The following is a 24,466-nucleotide window of genomic DNA, read 5'->3' as shown; positions in this document are numbered from 1 at the left end:
TATTATTGAATCTGAAGGGCACATATCATTGGATAAACAAGTTTTGTATCTATACAGTGTCTAAAGTGGACAGTGAAGTCAAGTGTGGTACTCTTACGCTTCCAGACTATCTTTTTTTTTTTGGATGTGCAGATGACTTTCTCTCAGATTTTAAACAGTGGGCCAAGGCTGTGCATTACAGCAATTCTGTTGCAAATGTAGCCTTTGAATATTTCACTGAGCTGGTAACTATGATCCAGGATACACAAACCTACATGCATTAATATGCTGATATTTCAGTAATCAAGCAGTCTGATTTAGACTGTTGATAAAATCTAAATGATGGGGAAGAATGGAAGACTTGGTTGGCAGAAGAATTTGGAATGCATACAAGAACTGGTTGATAGATTGGTGTTTACATTTTATAAGGGGAAATTTAATTATGAGCTTGTAGACCCAGGGAGCAAATGGATTTGAAACTGATAAAGGTATCCAACCCCAATGCTTTTACAATTCCAGTTTGAATGCCAACACAAGTTGTAGATAGCTGACCAAGGAGGAGAATGAAAAGCAGTTTTGTATTATGTGGTAACCGGGAGTGTTAAGTGAGGTGGGTGTTTCCTTGTGCTTTGATAGCAGGAGCAACCTTAGGTCAACTGGTACCCTAGGCAAAAGGGCTCCACGGTGCCCCCCACCACACCACCCAGTGCCCCCATCCTGGTCTACCTACACCAAATAAACACTGAAAAAGTGCTCCTGCTAGAGCAGCACCCTAGGCAGCCGCCTAGTTGGCCTATGCCTAAGGCTGGCTATGGTTTATAGTGCTGTGGACAGCAAAGGAAGTCCAACAAAAAGCAGCCATTAATTGACCAAGGTCCTAATGATGCTTTGGTTGATATGAAGGCAGATAAAATGTGTGTTATTTGCTCACCAGCATCCTTTATGCATTTACAAGTCAGTCAATTTTAATGATGGAACTATACACTAAAACATTTTGAGAATTACATCCTGCTGTAAAAAAAAGATGAAGAAGAAATAATTGTTCTGTTGGTGAACTGTCAAAAATGGAATCATTGTACTGTGAATTAAAAATAAAAGTCAGTGGAAGAAATTCATCCTCACAAATTCTGTACATTAGACCCCTCCCCCAGTACAGCAAATGCATATCAGTACAGAACACACATGTACCCTTTTAGATGTTAGTATAGAGACTGGGGCATAATGGAGTACCTCACTGCTGGTAAACTGAGAATCACCAAGTGCAAACGCCTTTCTCCAATGGGTACTCCAGGAATATTCATTGCTTGCATGACTTATGCAAAGAAACACAGATTTTAAGCAGGAGTTGTGGGAAAAGATGCATTGTCTGTATGCAGTAGCAAGTTGTGATTATCAAAGTTATGTTACACTGTCATTTCAACACATTCAGTGTCTCTGAACCTTAAATTGCCACAGTGAAGATGAAGTAAGGACGTTCACATTTCAAAATGGAAAAATGCAAAATCTTGTAATCCAGTTTGCAAAGTAACTCCAAGATATATTAATGAAAATCAAAGCATGCCTGTACCTGCAAATTGTTCGATAAAACAAAATAGCATGTCATATAAATAAAATAAGGTGCATTCAGTTAACTAAAACAAGTAAATAGCGAGGTTATCAAACTATGTAATGATAACTTGGATTTCTGTTTTGATCAGAGTATCATAAGTAAAAGGAACTGAAATTTACTCTGTAATAACAGCATATGTATTAAAACTAAACAGTTACTGGATTTTGTACTCCCTTTATTTTTCATCAAGAAGCCAGGAAGTCTTAATCCCCTAAATGTATCTATAGTATAAGAAATAATTTGGAATATGACATAACCACTTGCTCACCTACTTCTAAAACTCAAAATTGTTATGATTCCTTGTGCTTTATAAAGGCATTACAGGAAATGCCAGGATATTTATATGGAAAACTGATACCATTGAAATATTTGATGCTTAAATTATAAAGGATAGAATGAGGATTTGGTAACAGTTAATAAGTTTATATCTGTGGCTTTTTTCTGCAGTGGTTTAGACTGTAATTGGTTGATCATGTGTTAAATGTATGGGCATTGCACAGACTACACCATTACCCAGATTCTAGGGGGGAAGGTGGTGATACCTTTGTTAAATGTTATCCACTCGTTAGAAAGTTCTTGAAGGTATAAAGCAGATTGCAGTTTTGAGTGTGTTGAAATCTAAATTAGATCAGCATGTGGGTGGTTTATTTTCTGTGAAAGGTCTATTTCCTGGTCTGATTAAAACTGTTATGCCATTTCAATATGGAATGAATGAAGAAAAAAACTGTGCAGTATCACTAGTAAATGTAAATGAACTATTAAATAATTTGACAGATTTAAAGGCATGTATTTTAAGGGGGCAGGGCACTTGGTCCAATTTTTCTTTTGTCAAAGACAAAAAAGCTGGTTCAGATTATAGAAGTGCATTTGATTGAACTTTTTGGCTTTTTGTCTGTGCGAGATTGTCGGACCATGAGCACCAGGGAGTTTATCCTTTCTCCACTGTGATGCAGACTTGGATATATATATATATATATATGTGTGTGTGTGTGTGTGTGTGTGTATTATATACACACAAGTCAAAGGGGAGTGTAGTGGATGCAGGGGGGGGGGAATTGTCCTCGGCAAAAAAATGGCGATTTCTTTGTTTTTTAAGTCAAAGGTCAAAGTAAACTTTGTCATTCAAATCTACACCACAGTGTAGCTGAATGAATTTCCGTTGCTTCATTCCCAGTGCAAGGACATACATACAGAAAAAGATTTTAGTAAAAAAGCAATATGACATCACAAAAACATAATATATAAATAGAAATAGAACAACATATAGATATCGCACAGTGCATGTTACACTCTCTTGGGTTTCTTGTATAAGAGTACGGGTGAAGAACAGGCAGTTAGAACTGCACATTCAAATATGGACATTGACTATCTATATTGCACTCGTGTGAACTGTGCAAAATTAGTGGAATGTGATGAGCCTGTAATGTGTACTATTCCCGATCAGACAATTATATACATGACTAGGTGATTGGGGGAATGAAGGAGCTGATTTTTTTCTGGCTCACCTGTCGACAGAGTTCGACACTCTGTTTTTGTTGATTTGTGCTTTCAGCATAAATGCTTGTTGAATTGTCGGTCAATATTTAGAAATTTCAGTCTTTCAAAATTATTTTTAAATAAGTCTTTATAAAAATGCAGTTTTATGGTCAATATAAATGTGTGAGACACATGATCACTGTCTTTTTCTTATTGTACACTTGTGCTGTCTCTGCCAGCTGACCATCAAGCCTCCCCCTATTGGATGCCTGTTTGATGCTGAATGATAGGAAATCCCCACATCTTCTGAAGCAAGGCCCATTGAGGTAGAGGGGTGGCATGTCATGCAATCGAACATCTATTTTGTTTGTGTACTTGCTGGCATCCTCGCTGTGAAGGTGCTTTTACTGTAAATAACCTAACCCCTCACGTGGTGGTGACACGCTCCCTTGTGTCACAGCAAGAACTGCCCGGTTTGCTTTTGTCCAAACATGCATGCATGCTTCATGTTTGCTATCAAGGGCTACCATCACTGGCTTGTATGATCAGTCATGTCTTCTCTGCACCACCCCCTTGCTCTCCATTGAAGGCCATGTTGGCAGAGCAGAGGTGTGAGCCAGATGGGCCTCCCATCCCTGGCCATAAGGCTGAGCATGTTCATCCTCCCTGCCAGCGCTGTGAAGCACATGAGCTGCTAAGTAAATGCAGTTCACATAGGCTGTAGTCAAGGCTTTGTCCCTGTATGCTGCAAGTGTAAGCAAGTGTTCTTTATTTATAAAACTCGCAATATAATGCATTCCAAATCCAAAGATATTGGCAAAGGTGTACTGTAGTGAGCACTTAAGAAAATCTTCATTATTAGGTAAAACAGCAGAATCAATGGAATAACTATGTAAAACTTGGAAATATCTTTATTTTGCTAGAAGCAAGCCCCTCTGCACTCTTTGACGTTAGGGCTGTACCCCTTTCACATCTGACTCCTTAGTCTTATTCTTAGGTTGTATGGCATCCCAGATGAGTACAAAACTCATCATATGAAAATTGTTATTGCTCTCAACTTCAAGATTGTGATGCCTGAAAATAAGGGTAAGTAATAGCCATATGGAGGCACAACATCCTATGTTGGAAGATTCTGGAGGACTTGCCATTTATAAAAACATACATATTTAATGCAATATCCTACTCTCAGCTTAGATTTGAGCTATCATTAGGCTATTTTTTTCTCCAAAGATCTTCAGGCTTTGTATCAGTTTTTCATGATTTTAAAATTCTAGATGTATATTAGAGATTTGTACTGATCCTTAGTTTCTACACATGCTTTGCACCCCATACCAGTTGAGGACTGAAATAGTTATGCTTGGGCTGACATTTCATCGAACTAATTTGTGAGGTACTTGGCCTGTTAATAGCATAGACATTAATGTCATTGCACTTTCCTTTCTGTGCTCCTGCTACAAATCCTCATCATTGCTGTGAGTTTATGTAGTGGCTAAAGTTTTTGGATGCATCTGTGGTATGATTTCACACCTTTTATCTCAAAAATAATTTAAAAAGTAACAAATTCACTAAAAGTATTTTGTTCTGGATTCTGAATAATAAAACAGATGCTCTGCTGTTATCAGATGTCAATAAAAAAGGTTTGCTTTGTTCCTTTTTTATTAGTGAGGCATTTTTCTAAAAAGAGGGCACTCTTCTATTCTAGTTTGTAATTCCAGGTGTAATAATGTTGAAACTGAAACTGAAAATCCCAGTCTAGTAATAGTGAAACTCCTCAAAAAATGGATATTATAACCATCAGAGAATTTCTAAATATAATTTCAAATGATGAGAAATATATAGTTTATAAATGTTTGGATTCCTGAAAGTCACTTAAGAATGTTTTTGCTGAGGATAACCTCTTGTGTGCACCATCCCAACACACTTTTTATTAAATTGTTCTAACTTTGATATTGCAGTATCACACACAGTTGGAGAAGTTGTTTTTCCTGGCACACCAAATACTTATCTTTCTCTAACATTGTGCGGCTTCAGCGTCAAAGTAAATTAACTGGGGAAGTGACCAGTGCTTGGTCCCCTGCTAAAATTAGAACGTTGCATACATTTATTTGTATTATAGTGCTATTGACTAGTTAAGGTAATATTATCATACTTCTTGTGCCTTCTTGGTACTTTGTCTCCATTATGGCATGTTTGTTTGGCTTTAAGGTATTGTGGATGAGATGTTTTGACAATATCATAACAGTATGCTACCATAAAAGCGAATCTACAGTCTTCTTTCTTTCGGCTTTTCCTGGTTACGGGTCGCCACAGCCGAACTCCGGTCCGCTAATGTTTGGCAGTAGATTTTTTTACGGTGCTGCGGTGCCAGCCCGATGCCCAACCTTCAACGAAGGAATGCCCATTCACTCATGTCTTTCGAACGCCACTTGACCGCGGAGAGGACATGCAGACTCCACACAGAAGGCGGTCCAGCCGAGAATCGAACGGGAGAACCTCTTGCTGTGAGGCGACAATGCTACTGTTGCACCACCGTGGCTGTATAAAAGTGAATCTACAGTAATGTAAGCAATTTCATATGCTGCTTGTTGGCCTTCTAACATACCTTAATTTGTTAAAATTGTTACAGCTCCGCTGAAGATATCCCATGCATTTTGTGCACTCACAATTTGGCACTGCCCATTTATAGGATTTGGTGTGCACTATTAACTCAGGATTTAGCCTTTGACAGCTTTTGCTTTTTCAATTGTTATATTTATTTGCTTATTTATTAAATAATGCTCGAGAGTTCTTGGAGATGTCCACATTCATTGTCACTATATTTTGAGATTAAGACACAAAACCTATTGCTCTTTAAAATGTATCCATGATGGCTGTGCTTATAATTTTGAAATTTTAACAAACTAAACATACTCTTCAGCTTATGATTCAGAAAAATCACCACAATAACAAATTGTGGTGCAGTAATGACATTTTCATTAGAATTTCACAGAAATTGTCATACTTAATTGAAACCATTTAAATGAATGGTGTCTTGCTTCAGTGAAAGTACTTCTTGCACTAAAATGCTGGTAGTCATGTTGTTTGGAAATACAGGCATTTAGATAAAACAGGATTATTTATTTACTGTCAAATAAAAAAAAATCAGACTTTCTGTTCAGTTCAGAAAAGTTTTGAGATAAGAATTGTAAAGTGATTTCTTCTCAGAATTATTTTTATAACTGCTAGCAGTCTGATTGATCTATTTTGAGCACACTTTCATTAATTCAGTTTGATTTTAGGCCTGCTATTTGTGTAAAATTAATGGAAGAAACTCTTTGCATATGAACCTGATTAAAGGTAAGGGCCACTGTGTCCACCTACTCTGGTAATATTTCTTGTCTGTTGGATAATCTTTACCTCCTACTAACTAATATTTTATTTCTTTATTCTTCAACCTTTCCTGAAAGGTGTTATTACTTTTTCCCCACATATTTTTGAATTCTTGCATTATGTTTGAACTTAATACCTTCCAGGAAGACTGGTAGAAACATCTACATTGTTTTGCCTACAGTAATGCAGTTCCCTGTATCCATTCCGATCCAAATTCCTTATCACTTCTATTTGCATTCTCTTATACTCATTATTCCATTTTTGAAAGCAAGTGCCCCTTAGAGCATTTTCTCTGTCACCCCAACTTTCTTTCTTTAACACTATGCATATTATTTTTAGGGCTTTTGCCACAGTTAAATTGTCCCCTTCCTCTGAATGGCCAGTATCTTCAATCATTATGATGACGAGGTCTTCAAAATGCTTTGCAGTTCTCCAAGTGGGATCTTGTCTTATTCCTATATCAAAAGACAACAGCTTGTTTCATACTGATAATACCATTATACCATCTGCCTTTTTCAGTGTTTTCTCACTCCACTGCTTTAGTTTACATTATCTGATATATCTGTCATGGGTTTCTTGCTTCTGATGCTGTTTCCTCTACAGTTGCATTATCTTTTTGACGTTTTTCCTTACTACTGGCATTACTTTGCATTTTTTTTACTTTGAATTAAAGCAGCCATCTTCAGTAGTATTCTTTGAATCTCCTAATTCAGATTGTATTAGGCAAAGAGCATTCTTTTGTATCTGCCGTAGAGTGTAATGTAAAAACTATGATGATACAAGGGACAGAGATGTAAACATCAAGCTGGAAGTACTGGAAGTTTTCTGGAAAATTATTTTAAATGCAACCATGTTGAATGACGTTATTAGTATTAAACACATTTTGAATTCTAAATAAGTTTAGAGAATGTAGATTTAATGCTATTGTACATACGCATTTATTTTTTCACACTTTTTATATGTGGTGATTTTAAATAATGGTTGGACTAGTTTCAAAATATCATGTAATATCTTTTTCTAAATATATTTTTTAAACACATTTATTGAATGGGACTTCCAAGATGGCTGTACATTGAGTAACAGCTTAATTGTAGCTCTCCCAGTGTGAAAACAGAAACGCAGCACCACTGGACTTGTAATTCTGGGTAAACTTCAGTAACTGGCTAGTAAGTGCACTGCATGCATGTCAGGAAAAAAGAAATGCAGAGGGCCTGAAAGAAAATCAGATACAAAGCTGAGGAAAAATGCTGACTGGGAAAAGTTCTGCAGCTGTTTAACAAAAAGCAGTGCAAGCTACAGATTGCCTTCCCTATCAAGGATTGATATCAGAGTATAGGCAAAGAGAAAGAAATAGGGGGGAGGGGCCATACCTCCCAACTAGACCGAATTACTCGATTTTTACCGAGTTTTGGGGTTCAAATGAAGGGGTGCCACAATTTCCGAGTGGCACCCCTTCATTTCCGATTTTTTTCTTATGCATTTTTAATGTTTTTTTAATTTTCGCCCTGATGGGGCTGACATCATCACATGCGCAATGACATCAGCTCCATCAGGGTTACCAGCCTATCAGAACTGAGCTCCTTGGAGCATTATGTATGCAGAGCTCAAATGCAAGCAGGCGGGAACGGCAGATTTGCAAATGCGAGCAGGAATGATATAGCACTTAAGGAACGGCACCTAGAATGGAGAGAATAGAGAGTATTATGTCAGGGAGCAGCAGAACTGAATGGATTATGCCATAGCACTGATGGAGCAAACGGACAGCAGCAGCAGAACTGAATGGATTATGTTGGGGCCGGAACGAACAGATGGCAGCAGCACTGAACTTTGTGTGGAAAGCAGCACACAAGTAAGAGTGTGTGTGTGTGTGTGTGTGTGTGTGTGTGTGTGTGTGTGTGTGTGTGTGTGTGTGTGTGTGTGTGTGTGTGTGTGTGTGTGTGTGTGTGTGTGCGTGCGTGTGTGTGTGTGTGTGTGCAGAGCTTTATTTGAGTGGAGCAGAAAGGAAGGACTGTCTGTGCAGATGCAGAGCTTTATGCGAGTGGAAAAGGACTGTCTGAGGCCTGGGCTGCTATTCAGATGCAGAGCTTTATGCGGAGTGCTTCAGGTAGGAAACGTGTGTGTGTCCTGGGGCAAGACTGGCTGGCTGCTCATGATTAGTTTCATTGCATCCAGATTCAAAGACAAATTTTAAATTTTGCCCATATAAGCTTAAAAAAGTTGCTAGAATAATAGGTTTTACATCAGCATGCAATTTCCTGAAGGATATGAAGGTTGAAAATAAAATGTAAAACACTATTTAGTGACTTCAGTACTCAATGATTTGCCAGAAAAAAATATAAATTTTATGAGGAACAGGCCAAAAATGTGAGGCAAACATCTGTATATTCTGAAAAAAAATCTGAACAGTTGAGAGGTATGCTTGTATCTTTGAATGTTGTGATAGGTTACAATTGCCTGATTACCTAAACTGGATAAAGTGGATGTCAGAGAAGGAAGGAATTTCCTGCTGAAAGACTTCATGTGTTAAGAACGTAAGTAACATTTCACTGTAAATGTTAACTGTTGTGCTTTGATTCTGGCTTCTTACTGTTCACCTCTGCTGGGATTTTGCATGCCTTCTTTTTTTTGGCATACTTGCAATACAGCTGCTGTCATACTTAGCAAGCTTACTGAGAACATATATTAGCAGATCTCATTCATACTTTCTACCTGTATTGGTATTCTGTATTCTTAGTAGGCACCTGCACTGGAATGTTGGAAAAATAATATAAACTTGTTCTATATTTACAGTTATACCATGGGTTATTACTGAAATAAATTACTCTGGGTAAGTGTAATGTGTTGGTTAGCAATCAGTATACAAAACTGTTAAGCTATGGGTTCTAAATGTTGGTATTTTTGTATTAAAGATAAGTAAAGCATATGACTAATTATCTTGGCTTAAATTCTTGCTTTCATCTGAGAAAAGTTGTTATAATATATGTGTGTGTGTGTGTGTGTGTGTGTGTGTGTGTGTGTGTGTGTGTGTGTGTGTGTGTGTGTGTGTGTGTGTGTGTGTGTGTGTGTGTGTGTGTGTGTTTGAGACTGTGGAAGTAGACTTAAATGATGGAAATGTTCTGAGTTGGGCAGTTTTGTCATTACTGGTTCATGCATTTTGGTTCATTGCCTACTGGAAAAATGTTCAAACAATAAATTTAAATGAGCTTTTCTAACTTAAGTCTAACAAGTATGCTATATTATACAAGGAATATAATTTAATAAAGTCAGGAAGGGGTATCAAAGAACACATGTATGTTTCTTGTTTTGTGTGCAAGGGGCCTATGATTTGAAAACAGCCCAAAGGTAATCTTTATCCACCACTGGCCAGATGCATTTTCATTGCATGTGGTGTGGGTTTCAATGCTGTTTCAATGAATGTAAGTTTCAAGGGCAGACAAGTTTTAATGCCAAGTCTATTTTCATTGTGAGTGAGACAGTATTACTTTGTTTAGTAGATATCTATTGGTGTTTGTGCATTGTGCTGTAAAATGTAAAAGTAAAATCCAAACAATCGAGAAGTAAAGCAGTATGCATGCACACATTAGTGTTTATGCTAAATGGGGCAAAATAGCCAGGTAATGGGACATTGAAATTGATGCAGGGGGACTCTAGTGCCATATTTTGGATGTCTGTTCTTCAGTTTGCATTTGAAAGCTGGTACCCCACAATTCCATCGGAGTGGGCGGGGTTACATAATTATGTATGCAAATTTTACGTTAATCAGCATACAGATTTGTACCTATTTTTCATGGGCCTTGTCCAGATTTTTAATGTTTCCAGGTTGAGAGGTATGGGGGGCCCTAAATGCAAGACCAGCACTGGTAGAGTTTCTAGTCAAATCTAGAGCAATAGCTGCTGTTTAAGAGTAATAATTAGTAGAGTGTATAAAATATTGCATAACTTTAAGAATCGATCAGAGGAGGTTAGAAAGGATTGGGAAGCAATTCACAAAGAAACAATGGGAGGATATATGTGTGTCTCCCAAATATACAGCAAAATCTAGAAGATTAAGGATGTTTGCTTGGAAATGTCTACATAGGTATTTTTATACCCATATAGACTCCAGATAATTTTTCCTCAGGTAGAAAATGTTGGAGGTGTGATGGGGGATAAAAAGAAGTAATTGGGAAAAGATTTTCTCGAAGTGTAATAAGTTGGCAGACTTTAAAGATTCACTGCAGACTAGTCTATACTGGGTGAGCACATTGGTGTACCTAGGGAATTGATTTTGCTGAGCTATGTTACAGAATAGGAATTGTCTAGACATAATAAGAACTTGCTAAGTCTTATTATGGTGGCTGCCAAAAAAAAGGAAATTGCTAGAAAATTTAAAATCAAAGTCTAAACCAACTGTACTAGAAGTAGTGAATATAGTAACAGAGATAAAACTGGAACTGGGATCTTTAGAAAAGGGTGGGAGCAAATTTCATAGAAAAAATGGAAATTGTGTAAACAATACATACAGGGTAGGAATGAGGTTTAAAAGAAGGCAGGATGTGAGTGAGCTATGTAATGTTTGACTGGCAATGATTGGGCAGATTATAAGTCATGTATAATTTTTGCAACTAAAATTATGTAAGTATGGTTTCTGATATATAATGCTTGCAACTAAGATTGTCAATATGGTTTGTTTTCATTTATGTAAATGTATGAGTGCCTATGTCATACGTGATAATTTGATAAAGATGTTTCATGTTTAAAAAGATAATCACTTTTATTGAATCATCACTTAAGATATATGCTGAGGTACATTTATATAAAAGAAAACAAACCATATTAACATATTCCCAGTTGTAGACGTTATAAATCACATGTATTATTTTCTGTAATTATCAATCGACCATTACATAAACTGATTAATTGGTACCTTCCCTATTTTATTTGAAATATTTTTAGATTTCCTTTATGTGATTGAGTCTTGTGATTAAATTCTAGCACAAGATTATGAATTAATTGTTTATAAGGAGCTGGTTTATTGCATCTTTAGTTCTGTTGAAGTTTGTAAAGACAGAATTGCTTATCTGGAAAATAAAGATTGGTAAAAAGTTTTGGTCTTCTAAGTTGGAATTTATGTCCATAACAAGATTTGTTTTTCTTTTATTTTGAGTTTTCTTTCCCTTTGGCTGTAGTTTTCTGATTTTTTTTTCATAATGTATTATTAGCAATCAACAAACAGGAAAACGTTTTTTCTTTCCCTGTCTTCTTATAAAAGCATTAAACATACTGGCAGTGTTTTACTTTTGATGTACCCCACTCATCCAAATCTGAGTCACCTTTGTGCAGTGTGGCTGTCTTTGCTGTGCTGAGTCACTGTTTTACTCAAATCTGAGTCAGCTTTGTGCAGTGTGGCTGTCTTTGCTGTGCTGAGTCACTGTTTTACTCAAATCTGAGTCAGCTTTGTGCAGTGTGGCTGTCTTTACTGTGCTGAGTCACTGTTTTACTCATACTTCAGACGTTAGACCCTCATCAACTTTTTCTATTTTTTTTCAGTAACCTATTGAATGGTGCCATCTCTGATATCCTATTGCAATTTATGTATCCACTTTGTGATCTAGTACATGGGTTTACCCAGTCAGAGGGCACTGCTTGATTAGACTGTCAAAACCTTCCTATTGAGAGTCCATTTTGTCTTGTATCCATTACCCACTGACTTCTAAGTGGTTTTTGGATTTTTTTCTTCACCAAGGACTCCATGATTTTTCCTACAGCTGAGGCCAAACCAGCCAATGGTTTTACAGACTTGCCACTTGTGTTCCGGATCATACCAGATTTAAGGAAATTTCAGAAACTGGCGCCTGAAGATTGTTACCTGTTGCTTGCTATAGTGCTGCTAATTTAAAGAAGTAAATTATTTTGGATGGTGAAGTATGTAAATTAACTTGTGCAATGACATTATTGACTCTTACCACTCTCTCATTGCCTAGCAATTATTGTGTTCCAGAATGTTTATAGTACCCAACTACAGTGACCCATATCGGCACATGAAATTCTAGTCTTGTCACAAAGTTTTTTTAAATTTTGTTATATTGTAGCATCTTGCAGCACTTCTTAGAACCCTTCATAGGTGAAAGTATTTTCTGTATATATGGGCTACCTCCCAGAAGTAAAATATTTGTCTGATTGCTTTGTATGAAGTATCTCATCTATACTTAAACAGTCTGTTGGTAGTGGTTTGACATTATTGTGACTTATTCAGTCCTAAAATAGATCTGAAAAAAGGAGAACTATTTGTCTACTTAATGATGATTATAATAATTTAACAGTTGCATTCCTCATATCAGCTTGAAAAATTAAGCACAAAATGAACATAGGCAATAAGACATATAATGATAAGGCTAGTTGTTATGGTTGTACGATTTGTTTAAAATGCAGTTACTTAAAATAAACTAAAATTGTATACTAAAATCTTCATATGCTTAAATCCTGCTATTGTTTTATTATTATTATTTTTCTTATAACAGTATCCTGTATGCCGACATCGTGGGATTCACACGTCTGTCCAGTGAGTGCTCGCCGAAGGAACTAGTAGTGACACTGAATGAGCTGTTTGGCAAGTTTGATGATATTGCAAAGGTAGGTGACTGTAGTACAGTTGTATACCAAAGAAACAGAAATTAGATAAGTGGAAGCAGTTTATGAAGTTTGTGTTGCAATTTCAATTCTTGTAGTAATTATAGATGAAAGTTTGATGTTTTGTGTTCACTATTACTGTCTATATCAAACATGATTCTAATTGAATTGCATTTTGTTACTGTTTCATATTTAAAAAAAATGATACATAATACCACAAGATGCATGGCTTTGTCAGAAAACTGTTAGTATTTCACAGTTTAATGCAGAGATATATTGTTGTAGAAATCAGTATTTAGAAGCATGTAAATAAACACCACCCATATTTAAGTTTATTGTAGGAATACAAGTATGCACAGGTATAATCTTCACTACAACATCCAAGGCATGAGGTATTAATTATCATATAAATTATTTGTAAAAAACGGCATTACTTTTGCATAGCACAAGAGCATGAATTGCCTTCTCCTAGCTTCTAACACATGACTCAAATTAAAGGGTGTGAATGAGCCAGCAAAGACAATAAGTTGTCCAGCATGATGTCTTGTTATATAACCAGGTATCTAATTAAACATTTTGATTTAATACTGTTATAGGGTAGTAGGACTATAGGAATAATGCAACTGAGTCCAGAGACCATTTGCACCTTGCCAGTGACTCAGTTTGTAGCCCCAATGTCTAAAAGGCATGTTTGTCCTGTGATGAATTTGCAGATACCCATCCAGAAATCAGCATCTGATTTGAAGGATGCAATTGTGTTGCTTAACGTGGCATGTAAATCAAATGGCAAACATCACCAATGTCCTGGGAAATCTGCCTTGCATCCAAGAGCCCTGTCTCCACCAGGTGTAAGTCACAGGGCAAACAAGTACATAAAACCACAGCAGAGATGTAAGGACCCAGCTGTTCCCTGCATGAAAATAGCAGACTGTCTTTTCTTCCATGTTAATTGTGAAAAATGAAAAATAAAAACTCTTAATCCTAGAATTAAAAGTAACAGTAATGAATAGTCTAAAACTTCAGATGTTAATTATTCTATAAATAAAATCTAGCAGACTTGGTCACCAGAATAACTCTACTTTTATGTATGATAAGCATTTTCATCCATCAGGTGGACTTCATCAGATCAACTTGTCAATAACAGCTTTGCCAGTGGTATAAATCAAACTGTCAAACTCCATGCATAGTAATGAACCAAAATAGAGATTACCTCATGGAAGGCTAGCCTACCAGTATAACCAGACCTGATGTAAACAAATGCCACCTTATTTCTTCAGTACTTTTATAGAAGAGGAATTGACTTCTGAAGTTTTGGATTGTTTATTTCTGCTGGTTATAATTCCATATTTAAGAGGGTTTTTTTTCCATTTTTCAAAAATGACAAGGAAGTGAATGCAGTCTGCTACTTTCACTCTGGGGACAGCTGTCTTCTCATAACCCTGCTGTGGTTTAGCTTGACATTTAGAGGCAGTTTATTCTAGAAGTGGGGTAAACATTAGGTAATAAATCTGTCCCTCCAATGAGTTTTGTTTATATGTTAGTAGAGATTTAAGCCCTTAGTTCTGGTATTTGTGGAGCTGTTGGTCTTGCAAAGATGTAAGAGACAAAGGAAAGGTAGTTCATAATGGCATGAAAAGCCAGACATAAATCACCTTGTAATAGCGTGTAACAGAATGAGTTATGAACAGCCAGACATAAATCACCTTGTAATAGCATGTAACAGAATGAGTTATGAACAGCCAGACATAAATCACCTTGTAATAGCATGTAACAGAATGAGTTATGAACAGCCAGACATAAATCACCTTGTAATAGCATGTAACAGAATGAGTTATGAACAGCCAGACATAAATCACCTTGTAATAGCATGTAACAGAATGAGTTATGAACAGCCAGACATAAATCACCTTGTAATAGCATGTAACAGAATGAGTTATGAACAGCCAGACATAAATCACCTTGTAATAGCATGTAACAGAATGAGTTATGAACAGCCAGACATAAATCACCTTGTAATAGCATGTAACAGAATGAGTTATGAACAGCCAGACATAAATCACCTTGTAATAGCATGTAACAGAATGAGTTATGAACAGCCAGACATAAATCACCTTGTAATAGCATGTAACAGAATGAGTTATGAACAGCCAGACATAAATCACCTTGTAATAGCATGTAACAGAATGAGTTATGAACAGCCAGACATAAATGACCTTGTAATAGCATGTAACAGAATGAGTTATGAACAGCCAGACATAAATCACCTTGTAATAGTGTGTAACAGTCACCTTGTAATAGTGTGTAACAGTTATAGGGATAGTGCTTCACGTTACTCTTGGTAGTCTAGGGTCTCTAGGCCCAGTAGTCATTGTTAGGAACCTCTAGAGCTTCTTGTGTTGCCTGATTTGTTTGGATTAATAAATGCCAAAGGGATACATTGTGCTCTATAACTATCCTATACAGAACTGCATACAAAGGGGTGATAACTTCTTTTGATATGGATGATATGCCCTTAGATGGTATGTGGTCTAAAAAGAAGGATTTTCTGATTACTGGTGCTATATGGTAATTGAAGGAGAGGGCATTATTGACCTAAGTACCAAGATCCCTGGCTACCTTGTCAATTTGTTGTGGGGGTATTGACTGTACTGTACACCAAGGAAAAATTTTGTTTTCCAAATGTGATGATACTGCACTTTTTTGCATTTAATTTTAAATAATGTTTCATACATGAATGGGTAGTGCAAGTTAATTATTGCTGAAATGAGTCAGAATCACATTTTCTGGCCTAGTATACATGCATGCAAGGAATTTGACTCTGGTTTCAAGTTGTTTGACAATAGCATTAAGCTTAAAGTCACCGGCAAGCTTAGTTAACCACAGATGTGGGTCTATGGTTTCCAGGTTGAAAAGGTATATGCCAAAAATCAGGGGTCCTGGGACAGAGCTCTGAGGTACATTAGTTGTCCTTTAACCTTCACAAAAGGTGCCTGTCATCTTAATAATGTAGGCTTTTTCTTTCAGCCAGTTTACTATTGACCATACCATATAAGGGTCAACTTTAGGGCTTTTATCTAATATGTATTACCAGCATGGGCGCTGGTGTTAAATGCCATCAACAGATCCAGATAGATACTGTGGACAGAATGAACACACTGTAATGCCTCTGAGACCTTCTCGAAAAAGTTTCTAAATTTAGTACGGTATATACTATTTATCTATCTGTCTATGTATCTATCTTTGACAAAAACAGACCAACTCTCTGAAGGTCAAGCTGCATGAGGTTTTTGATGTACTTGTTTATAAATAAGATATGATGTATAACGGACATCATAATTGGCGAGTATATTATAGAATCTTTTCTGTCCTCTGGGAACATGCAGGCTGTGCTGCAATAGTCTCTAATGTGATGATTTGTCATGTTCAGGTTAGGCTGGAGTTTCATGAGTTCAGTTTTTGGGTTTCTGGTAATCTGCCTAGAGGTGATGTGGTCACTGTCATATAGGGAAACCCCAATGCTTCCCTTCAACTTAATGCATGAAACACGCAAAACCAACATATGGAAGGAGTGCTATCTCTAAAATGAAACCAAGTTTCAATAAAAAAACATATATATGTGCTGTAGCATTAAATATTATTTGTAGTATACGCCATATATAAAAGAGGAGTTAATATTGTGCTGTGGTAGTGACACTGAGTTTGTACTTTTCTGAATGGATGTTCACTGTCCAAATATGTAAAATTCAGCAGTTATCCCTTGTAGTAGCAAGTAATAAAGGAAGTGTAATTGCTAGAAAAATAAACTTTCTATAAACTCATCCCAACTGGAGGGATATAATGCATCTTAAATAATTGCTTATTGACAAAGTGTGCCAGAAACAGATCAGATGTGCTCGCAAAAACACACCAGAGCTACTCACAAAAATTAACATGTAAGTAGTGTGCAGATACAGCTAATAATGAAAGCAAACACACCTGAAAACAAACTTATAATGTTGGTTTTGCACTTTTATTATACTGATGAAATCTGGATATTGTAATAGATGAAAATCTTCAACCAACATTAACATCTTTAGTTTTTATCAGCACTTACTGTGTTTTTGGTGTGTTTGCCTTTGTTATAAGATGTATCAGAACCATGACTATGTAAATGTTATGACAGAAGCCAGAATAGCTGGATTGTGTTGCATTCATTATTAAGAGAGACAGGGTATTCTCAGTTCAGACTTGTTTTTTCTATTTAAATGTGCCACAGGCCAATCCTTGTACCAGTAGGCCCCACCCAAGAGTGTATCGTAATCACTGAAGCATGTCTGTGTTACAAAATCTGTTTTAACGTTAGACCACCTATTTTGCACCATCAGCAAAGTCTGGAAAGTCTGTATTAGCAGAATAAGCTAATAGTATTTTTAGAAGTAATGTACAGATTTAGGGAAACTACCAAAATGATTTTATATGACGTATATTTCTTAATACTGAATTGCTTAAGTACTTATCTGTACAAAATTCACTATGAACCACAGTAATAAGTATTTTACAGCTCATCACCTACCCCGTAATCATGCAGCAAATGTTTATGAAAAGCTTCCGATATGAGCTACGTTTCATGGAAAAACTTCAGATAAAGACCTTTTTCTCATGAAAAGTTAATAGTCTGTAAGACTGAATCTGCATGTCCTAGATCAATTAAAAGATAAACAGTTTGCAGCAGGAGAAGGAACCAGAAGTTCTGCCGACAGTGGGACTGAATCATTATTTACCCTGCTAGATCAATAACTATTGAGCTAATTTAGTAAATCATAATTTTTACTGAATAGAATTGAATCACCTCATAAAAAGTTGAATTTTGATTTAAAAAAATTCTGCTTTTTCACTTGTGTGTACATGTATCTGGAGTATATATATCTGACACTCTATAAGTCATTCCCTTGAAATATATGTAATTATGAGCTTATGAGTTTTAACTGGTTCTACGGAGTGGAGTAGATTGTTTCTTTTACAGTTCTTCAGTTACTATAGGCTTTTTTTTGCTCCTATGGCCACACTCGGCTGACCATGTACAGTTCAACATCTCCTCCTATGACTCCTGATCTGCATTCAGTATTAACTAATGGAAAGAAGACAACTAGGGAATCCAGGGTGACCACAGGGAATCACCGCACCAGCTGTGGCTGTTACTAACTATGACCTGTATGCCACCTGCCTCTTAGTGGATAGTGTCTTCATCAAGAAACAGACAATTACAAGAATTAAGAATGACCAACAACTGTGTGGAATTTAGAAGAAAACATCAACATCATGAAGAAGAGTATGAATGCAAACACTTTTATTGTCAGATAGCTGTTTTGGTTCACTGTTAAAAGACCATTACATACATTTATTTTTCCCTTTTACCTAGTGATTTCCTTTCTCTGTTTTCAATGTTTATTTATAGGTTGAGATTACATATTCATGTTCAAAATCAGAAACATATTCATGAATTGCTCTACATTTAAACTCAACATTAGTATACATTTCAACATATTTTATATTAACCTGAAGCCATCAGGTTATGAACATAAAATGTGCTCAAATATTTTATATTATTATAATATAAATCTTATATTAGTAACCTGAAGAACCTGAAGCTTGGAATACTTTAGCCCAGACTGTTCCATGTCACTGACATCCCACACATGGGAGAACATTCCCATCATCATTATATAATGACATGAAGCAGTGAAATCCTGATCCCCTAGGTTAATGGAAGGATGAAGTTAGAGGGCAGGCATTACCTGTGTACTGTAACCTACTAGTGCACACCATCCACGGATCATCCACACTGCTGTTTATTTATGTACTGTAACCTACTAGTGCATACCATCCACGGATCATCCACACTGCTGTTTATTTATGTACTGTAACCTACTAGTGCATACCATCCACGGATCATCCACACTGCTGTTTATTTATGTACTGTAACCTACTAGTGCATACCATCCACGGATCATCCACACTGCTGTTTATTTATGTACTGTAACCTACTAGTGCATACCATCCACGGATCATCCACACTGCTGTTTTTTTCTCTTCATAGCCCCCTATAACAGAGCATATGCAGTTGCAGAAGAGATTAAAACCCCTAAGAGAGTACCAGGGCAAGTATACTTGCTTCATAAAGTACAGGTTTTAACACTAAGTATCTATTCAAGTAGTACAGATGCAGTTTAATACAGTCTACCTGTGTATATCACTGTCACTTTGGTGCTAACTTTCATAGTTTACATGTAACAGTATGACTGTTGGATGTTATTGGGGCATGTTTCCTTCAATTATAGTAGCTGTAAGGGAAATATATGTCTCCGAGACATTTTTTTCTTTATTAATGTACGTTTATGTCAGCCATCCTGTTACTATGTATTCGACTATGGAACCCTGTTGGGTTGTCCAAGCTTCTCAATATGTTAATAATTTGCCTTTCAGAATCCATGTCGTATTGGCTGTGGGTTCAGGTCCCTCTCTAATAGCCTTGGTAAATTGAGAAGTGTCTTTACTGTTCACTCAAATTATATTATGTGTAACTTTGTCAATGTAAAATATATATCAACTTAATTTTTTCACCGTTGCAGTACTTGTTTCCCCTGCCCTCTTTGTCCTTATCCTTTCTGTTACATACATTTATTTTGTTTCTCTCTCTTTCTTTTACTATTCTGTGCAATAGCATCTAGACCTGTACCCATCCCTCAGGCAGAGTCTGTTGCCCCCCTTAGGTAGCAGCTGCAGCACTACCACCAGAACCCCCTACAAAATCTGGATCCCAATCTCTCACAGTCACCTCCACATTTCCTTTCCTACCTGCACTGCCCTCTACAGGTAACTCTGCAGCAGATGCTGGGACTTTTGTACCCACCAGTATCAGTGCCAGTGGAAGTGGATCTTTTGTCACCCATTGTAGGCTAGTAGACACTGGGGGAAGATCATCAACAGGAGGTAATATGTCCAGATCAGATACACAGAGAACTTCCTTGTCCAGCAACTCATTGACTCTTTCTCTGTCCATCAATGTCTGCATCATCTCAGACTGGATACAGTGGTAAAGATACCCAGGATGGTGAGTAAGCCCCAACTAGGTCACAGTTAACAGTGACAGCAGTTGTGGAAACCAGTAAAATATCTTATCCCCCAATCATGGTGTTCCCCTACCTTCTGTGTCTATGCCCACCTTGTTTGTTGTGCAGTCTTGTCACTGTTGTGTTCCCTCTGTTTGTCTGGTGTCTCCTTCACCACTGTGCTCCCCCTCCTCATTGTGTTACCACACCCCGTCAGTCTTGTCTGTCTTCTGCTACCTAACCTATCCCTCTTTCTTCCTTCCCAACTTACCTTCTCTTCATGCATGAAAAATGGACACCTGTTCTACAAAAAAAATAATTACTCAAAGTGCCCCACTTTCATCCTGGTCATTCTTTAGATTTTCCCTTTGTGTTCTACCCTCTGCTTTCTTCCCCTTTTCAGCTTTCCACAGCTCAAGATGTCTTCTTTTTTGTCTTACACTTTTTAATGTCAGAAAAGTAAGACATTTTCTGGCCTTTGTGGAAGGAACAGATCTGAAAGAACTGTTCATTGTCTTTATTGGTGCTTCAAGTAACATTCATAACTCTTTACAACAATAAGAAAAGATATCCCAAAAACAATGAACGTCAAGGTATGGTCCAAATTTTAATAAAAAATAACATTCATAACTGTTACAGTGAGTTGCAGTTGTATTGCTTACAAATATTTCCGTTCATTTCAGTGACATTTTCAGTTATATAAAGGGTCATATATGCAATAATTCAAATCAAAAGATAATAAATGTTGCATTGTTTCATTCCACAACAAAAATATTCATGCAGTATACATTGCCTGCATTCACTGGAATCCATAAGTATCATAATTAGCCCCTTACCTGAAGACACACATTTATAAAAAAAATATTTTTTATAATACAGCAAGCAAGCAATAATGCGCACCAGGGTATGTGTTTTTGTGTAAATGCATGTCCAGGGGTGTTCTTGGGCCCAGTCCTGCAGGCAGAGAGCCTCTACACCCCTGGAGGTGTATTATTTATGCCATAACACACACCTTGGAGGGCACTATTGTGCTTAGAGAATGGACTATCTGTTAAATGGTTTTGTAATTTTTTTATTACTCTATTTATTTTTATATATATTTTTGATGTAGAATAACCTCCATTGGATGTTTCAAACTTGCTGCAGTATATGTAATTGTTGGAGGAAATATTTTACATCCAAAACACAAGTTATGTAAGTATTTAATATCTATACACACACATTCAAAGCACAAACAGACATATTCACAAACATAAATGTGTGCATAGAAACACACACACATTCAGAAATACAGACACTCACCCTCATATACATGGATAGAAACACACACAACTGCAACTCATTTATTAGTGAGTGCATCCTCAGATGTCACAAGTAAAAAAAAATTAATAATGCAAGGCTTTAAGGCACTCTTCCCTACTTACTGTCCCTGATTCCAACAAAAAACAAATTACTTCATCATCAATTCATGACCCCAAAGCCATTCCCTTACCACAAATAAAACAAGGAGATCACCTTGCTATTCACAGACACGTTTAAATTGACAAAGTACTGAAATAACTCAACACCATACAACGTCCATCTACCTATACATAAAGCTAAAAAGGCAGTCACCATAAATGGTCACATTCCAATAACTGACTATGGCCTTCCTGCCTTTATAGTCCATTCTTCCAAAAAGCAATAAATCTATCCAAACTGCTGGATCATTTATTAATCCATGTGCATGCTGACGGGACTGCCTGATGAAATCAACTGTTGCCTCTTTCTCTGATACTTATGCTGTCATGCAGACACACACACACACACACACACACACACACACACCCACTCAGACTCAAACATACATTTGTACAGATACACACATTTAAAAAAAAAAAAAAAAGATGGTCATTTGCTTTTTTTTTACCGTCTGAGCTTTATAGCAACTTATTATGCTGCCGTGAATTAGTGAACTTGTTTTTCAGCGGGTATTAACACTCTGCTAGAGGACATTCATTCTCCATTCAGGGTGGTGATCTACAGGTCACCCATTATCTATACGATTTTATTTACACTGTGTTTCCATAAATGCATTCCATTCTTAATGTTGTAGTGGGACATTCCTAATGTATTCCTGTTCTGCATTATTATTATCATGATTCTGCTAATATGTTGGTACATAGTAGTCTTTCAGGTAGAGCTGGATAGTGTCAGACACTAATTGGCAATTTATAGATTGCCATTTGTTTCAAGCTAAGTGAGATTTCATTGCATACATTTTATATGATGCACTGCAGTTGTCTGAAATTACAGGCTAGATTTTTTTTCTTGGTTTTGTTATGTCAGTGTTCAGTGCACTGTTTTGATTTGTCGAGGAATAGCATGATGGTTAAGGTGTTTAGCTCACAGACATAAGATACAGGATTTGGTTCTCACCTTTAAGGGCTTGGCTTAAAATGACACCACTGATCATTAGCCTAGTATACATCTATGACTCTATGATACATACTAGTTATTTGAGTTAGGCTGGGGGACTTTGGATGGTGAAGCATTTTGTTTTTAATCAGCTCTGTTTATACTTGATTTAGCATTTTTTATGATTTAACATAATTTGAATACACTTCATGAACAGTCCAACTATAATTTGATTAAATTAATTTATACTTACTGTTTTGATTAAGGAAATCTCGTATTACCTGATTTATTATAATGTAGTGTTACCTTGAATTCTTGCTTGAAGATTTGTTTCCTTATTTCTTATGTTAGGGCATTCCTGAAATGTGTAGGACCCTACACCTGTTTCTGAATTATTGCATCTCCCACGGTGTTCTGGGTGGTAGACATGCATTCTTGATGATTTCTGAAGTGTCATAAAACATTTTCTGAAGGAATTGCCATATGACTTAGTACCAGATGAAGGTGATATGGGTCAGGCCTCAGATTGCAGAACTTCTCATGCAATGTTTAGATTATGTGCATCCCTAAACATACAAGAATTGTTTTATTTAACTATTGCACCAAATATGAGAGGCGTGCATGGAGAGGCAGATGTTTTGTGAAATGTGAGATGCTGTATTTTATATTTCATGTGGGTGACTTTTTGCAGAAGGTTAGGTTACAGAGTACTTACAAAAAAATAATAGGTGTAATGAAATTGAACGTGTGGGAAAATCTAGTCAAACTGTGTGAAAAGCCTTTATCAGTGTTTAATTATGGTTCAGACATCTTACTGGAACCTTATAGGCTTGCTAAAGCATTAAAGTCAAATACTTAAACCACAGTGGCATGTTAATAAATAGTTTTGAACTTAGTTGAACCGAGGTTATTGCACATTTTAGGACATTGTGTGTGTCAGGTGTCTGTTTATGCTCTGTAGACTGAAAAAATTACCCATGCAGTAAAGTTCTAAATATTTCCTAAATAGCTGTCCACTCTTGTGTTGTAATCGTCTTACACAGTGATTACATTTGTAGTCCTACTTCTTAGTTTTATCACTACAGGTCAAATGCTGAGAAGAATGCTTAATAGCCTTTTGTCACTTTTAAAAAGACAAGGAATTCTTGTGCAAAATGTGAACTTGCAGAAACTTGAAATGCAATAGTTTATTTATTTGTATAATTCATGAAAAAGGACTGAGACAAGCTTCTGATCATATTTAAATAATAAGATTAAACTGTTTGCAGGCATACCTCTCTACTCTCCAGAATTTTTTAGAACATCTCTGATTTTGTCTCATACTTTTGGCTGTCGTTTATACATTTTTTGATTTACTGATAGATCATGGAGTATCACAATTAGTCTATTATGTCAGACATTAGAGATTCATATTTATTATTCAAAGCTACATGTTGATGGAAAATCTGTTGTTCTATTAACTTTCTAAGTGAATTAGAGTAATATATAAAAATTGTTCTTATTTTGAGCCTTTGACTCCCACCCCTTATTTTTGGCTTTGTTCAGAATTTTTGAATAAAGGAGATGAGAGAGGTATGCTTGTAGGAATTTTAATTGGCTCTCAGAACTAATGTATTTTTTCTTTGCATTTTTTATTCATTACTAGGAACTAAAGAAAGTTAAGCTGAAATATACCTAAAATATTAAGTGAAATTAAAGTTATATAACCACACTAGCTTGTAAATAAGAAGTCTTAAATTATGTTACAGATTTAACTAGTTTAATTCCTTCCCATTGATAGAATTTTAGCTGTTTTAATGCTAAATGTAGATTTTTGATGCACAAAGTGGCTAGGAATATATAACTCTACAATTATTTATCCATGCACATGTAACTAGATAAGACATTGACAGCTTCCCATTGTGTCCTGGCTGTGGTGCTTGTTTATTTTCATTTATTT

At 36.3% G+C, this 24,466-nt stretch overlaps 1 protein-coding gene across 2 annotated transcripts in view; it reads left to right on the top strand.

The window, feature by feature from the left end:
* ADCY7 (adenylate cyclase 7) overlaps positions 1–24,466 on the top strand; it is a 2,777,509-nt gene that overhangs the window by 2,157,249 nt on the left and 595,794 nt on the right. For both annotated transcript variants that reach the window (XM_044081980.1, XM_044081981.1), the window contains one exon: positions 12,934–13,045. In XM_044081980.1, the coding sequence (XP_043937915.1) occupies positions 12,934–13,045 (112 nt within the window). The remainder of the gene's footprint in view (positions 1–12,933; positions 13,046–24,466) is intronic.

Source organism: Protopterus annectens, chromosome 8.part1 (assembly GCF_019279795.1).
Source record: "Protopterus annectens isolate FY-2018-M chromosome 8.part1, PAN1.0, whole genome shotgun sequence".
In the NCBI taxonomy this organism is placed as follows: Eukaryota; Metazoa; Chordata; order Ceratodontiformes; family Protopteridae; genus Protopterus; species Protopterus annectens.
Note: the sequence above shows the minus strand (reverse complement) of the source record. Positions and strands in the feature narration are given on the sequence as shown.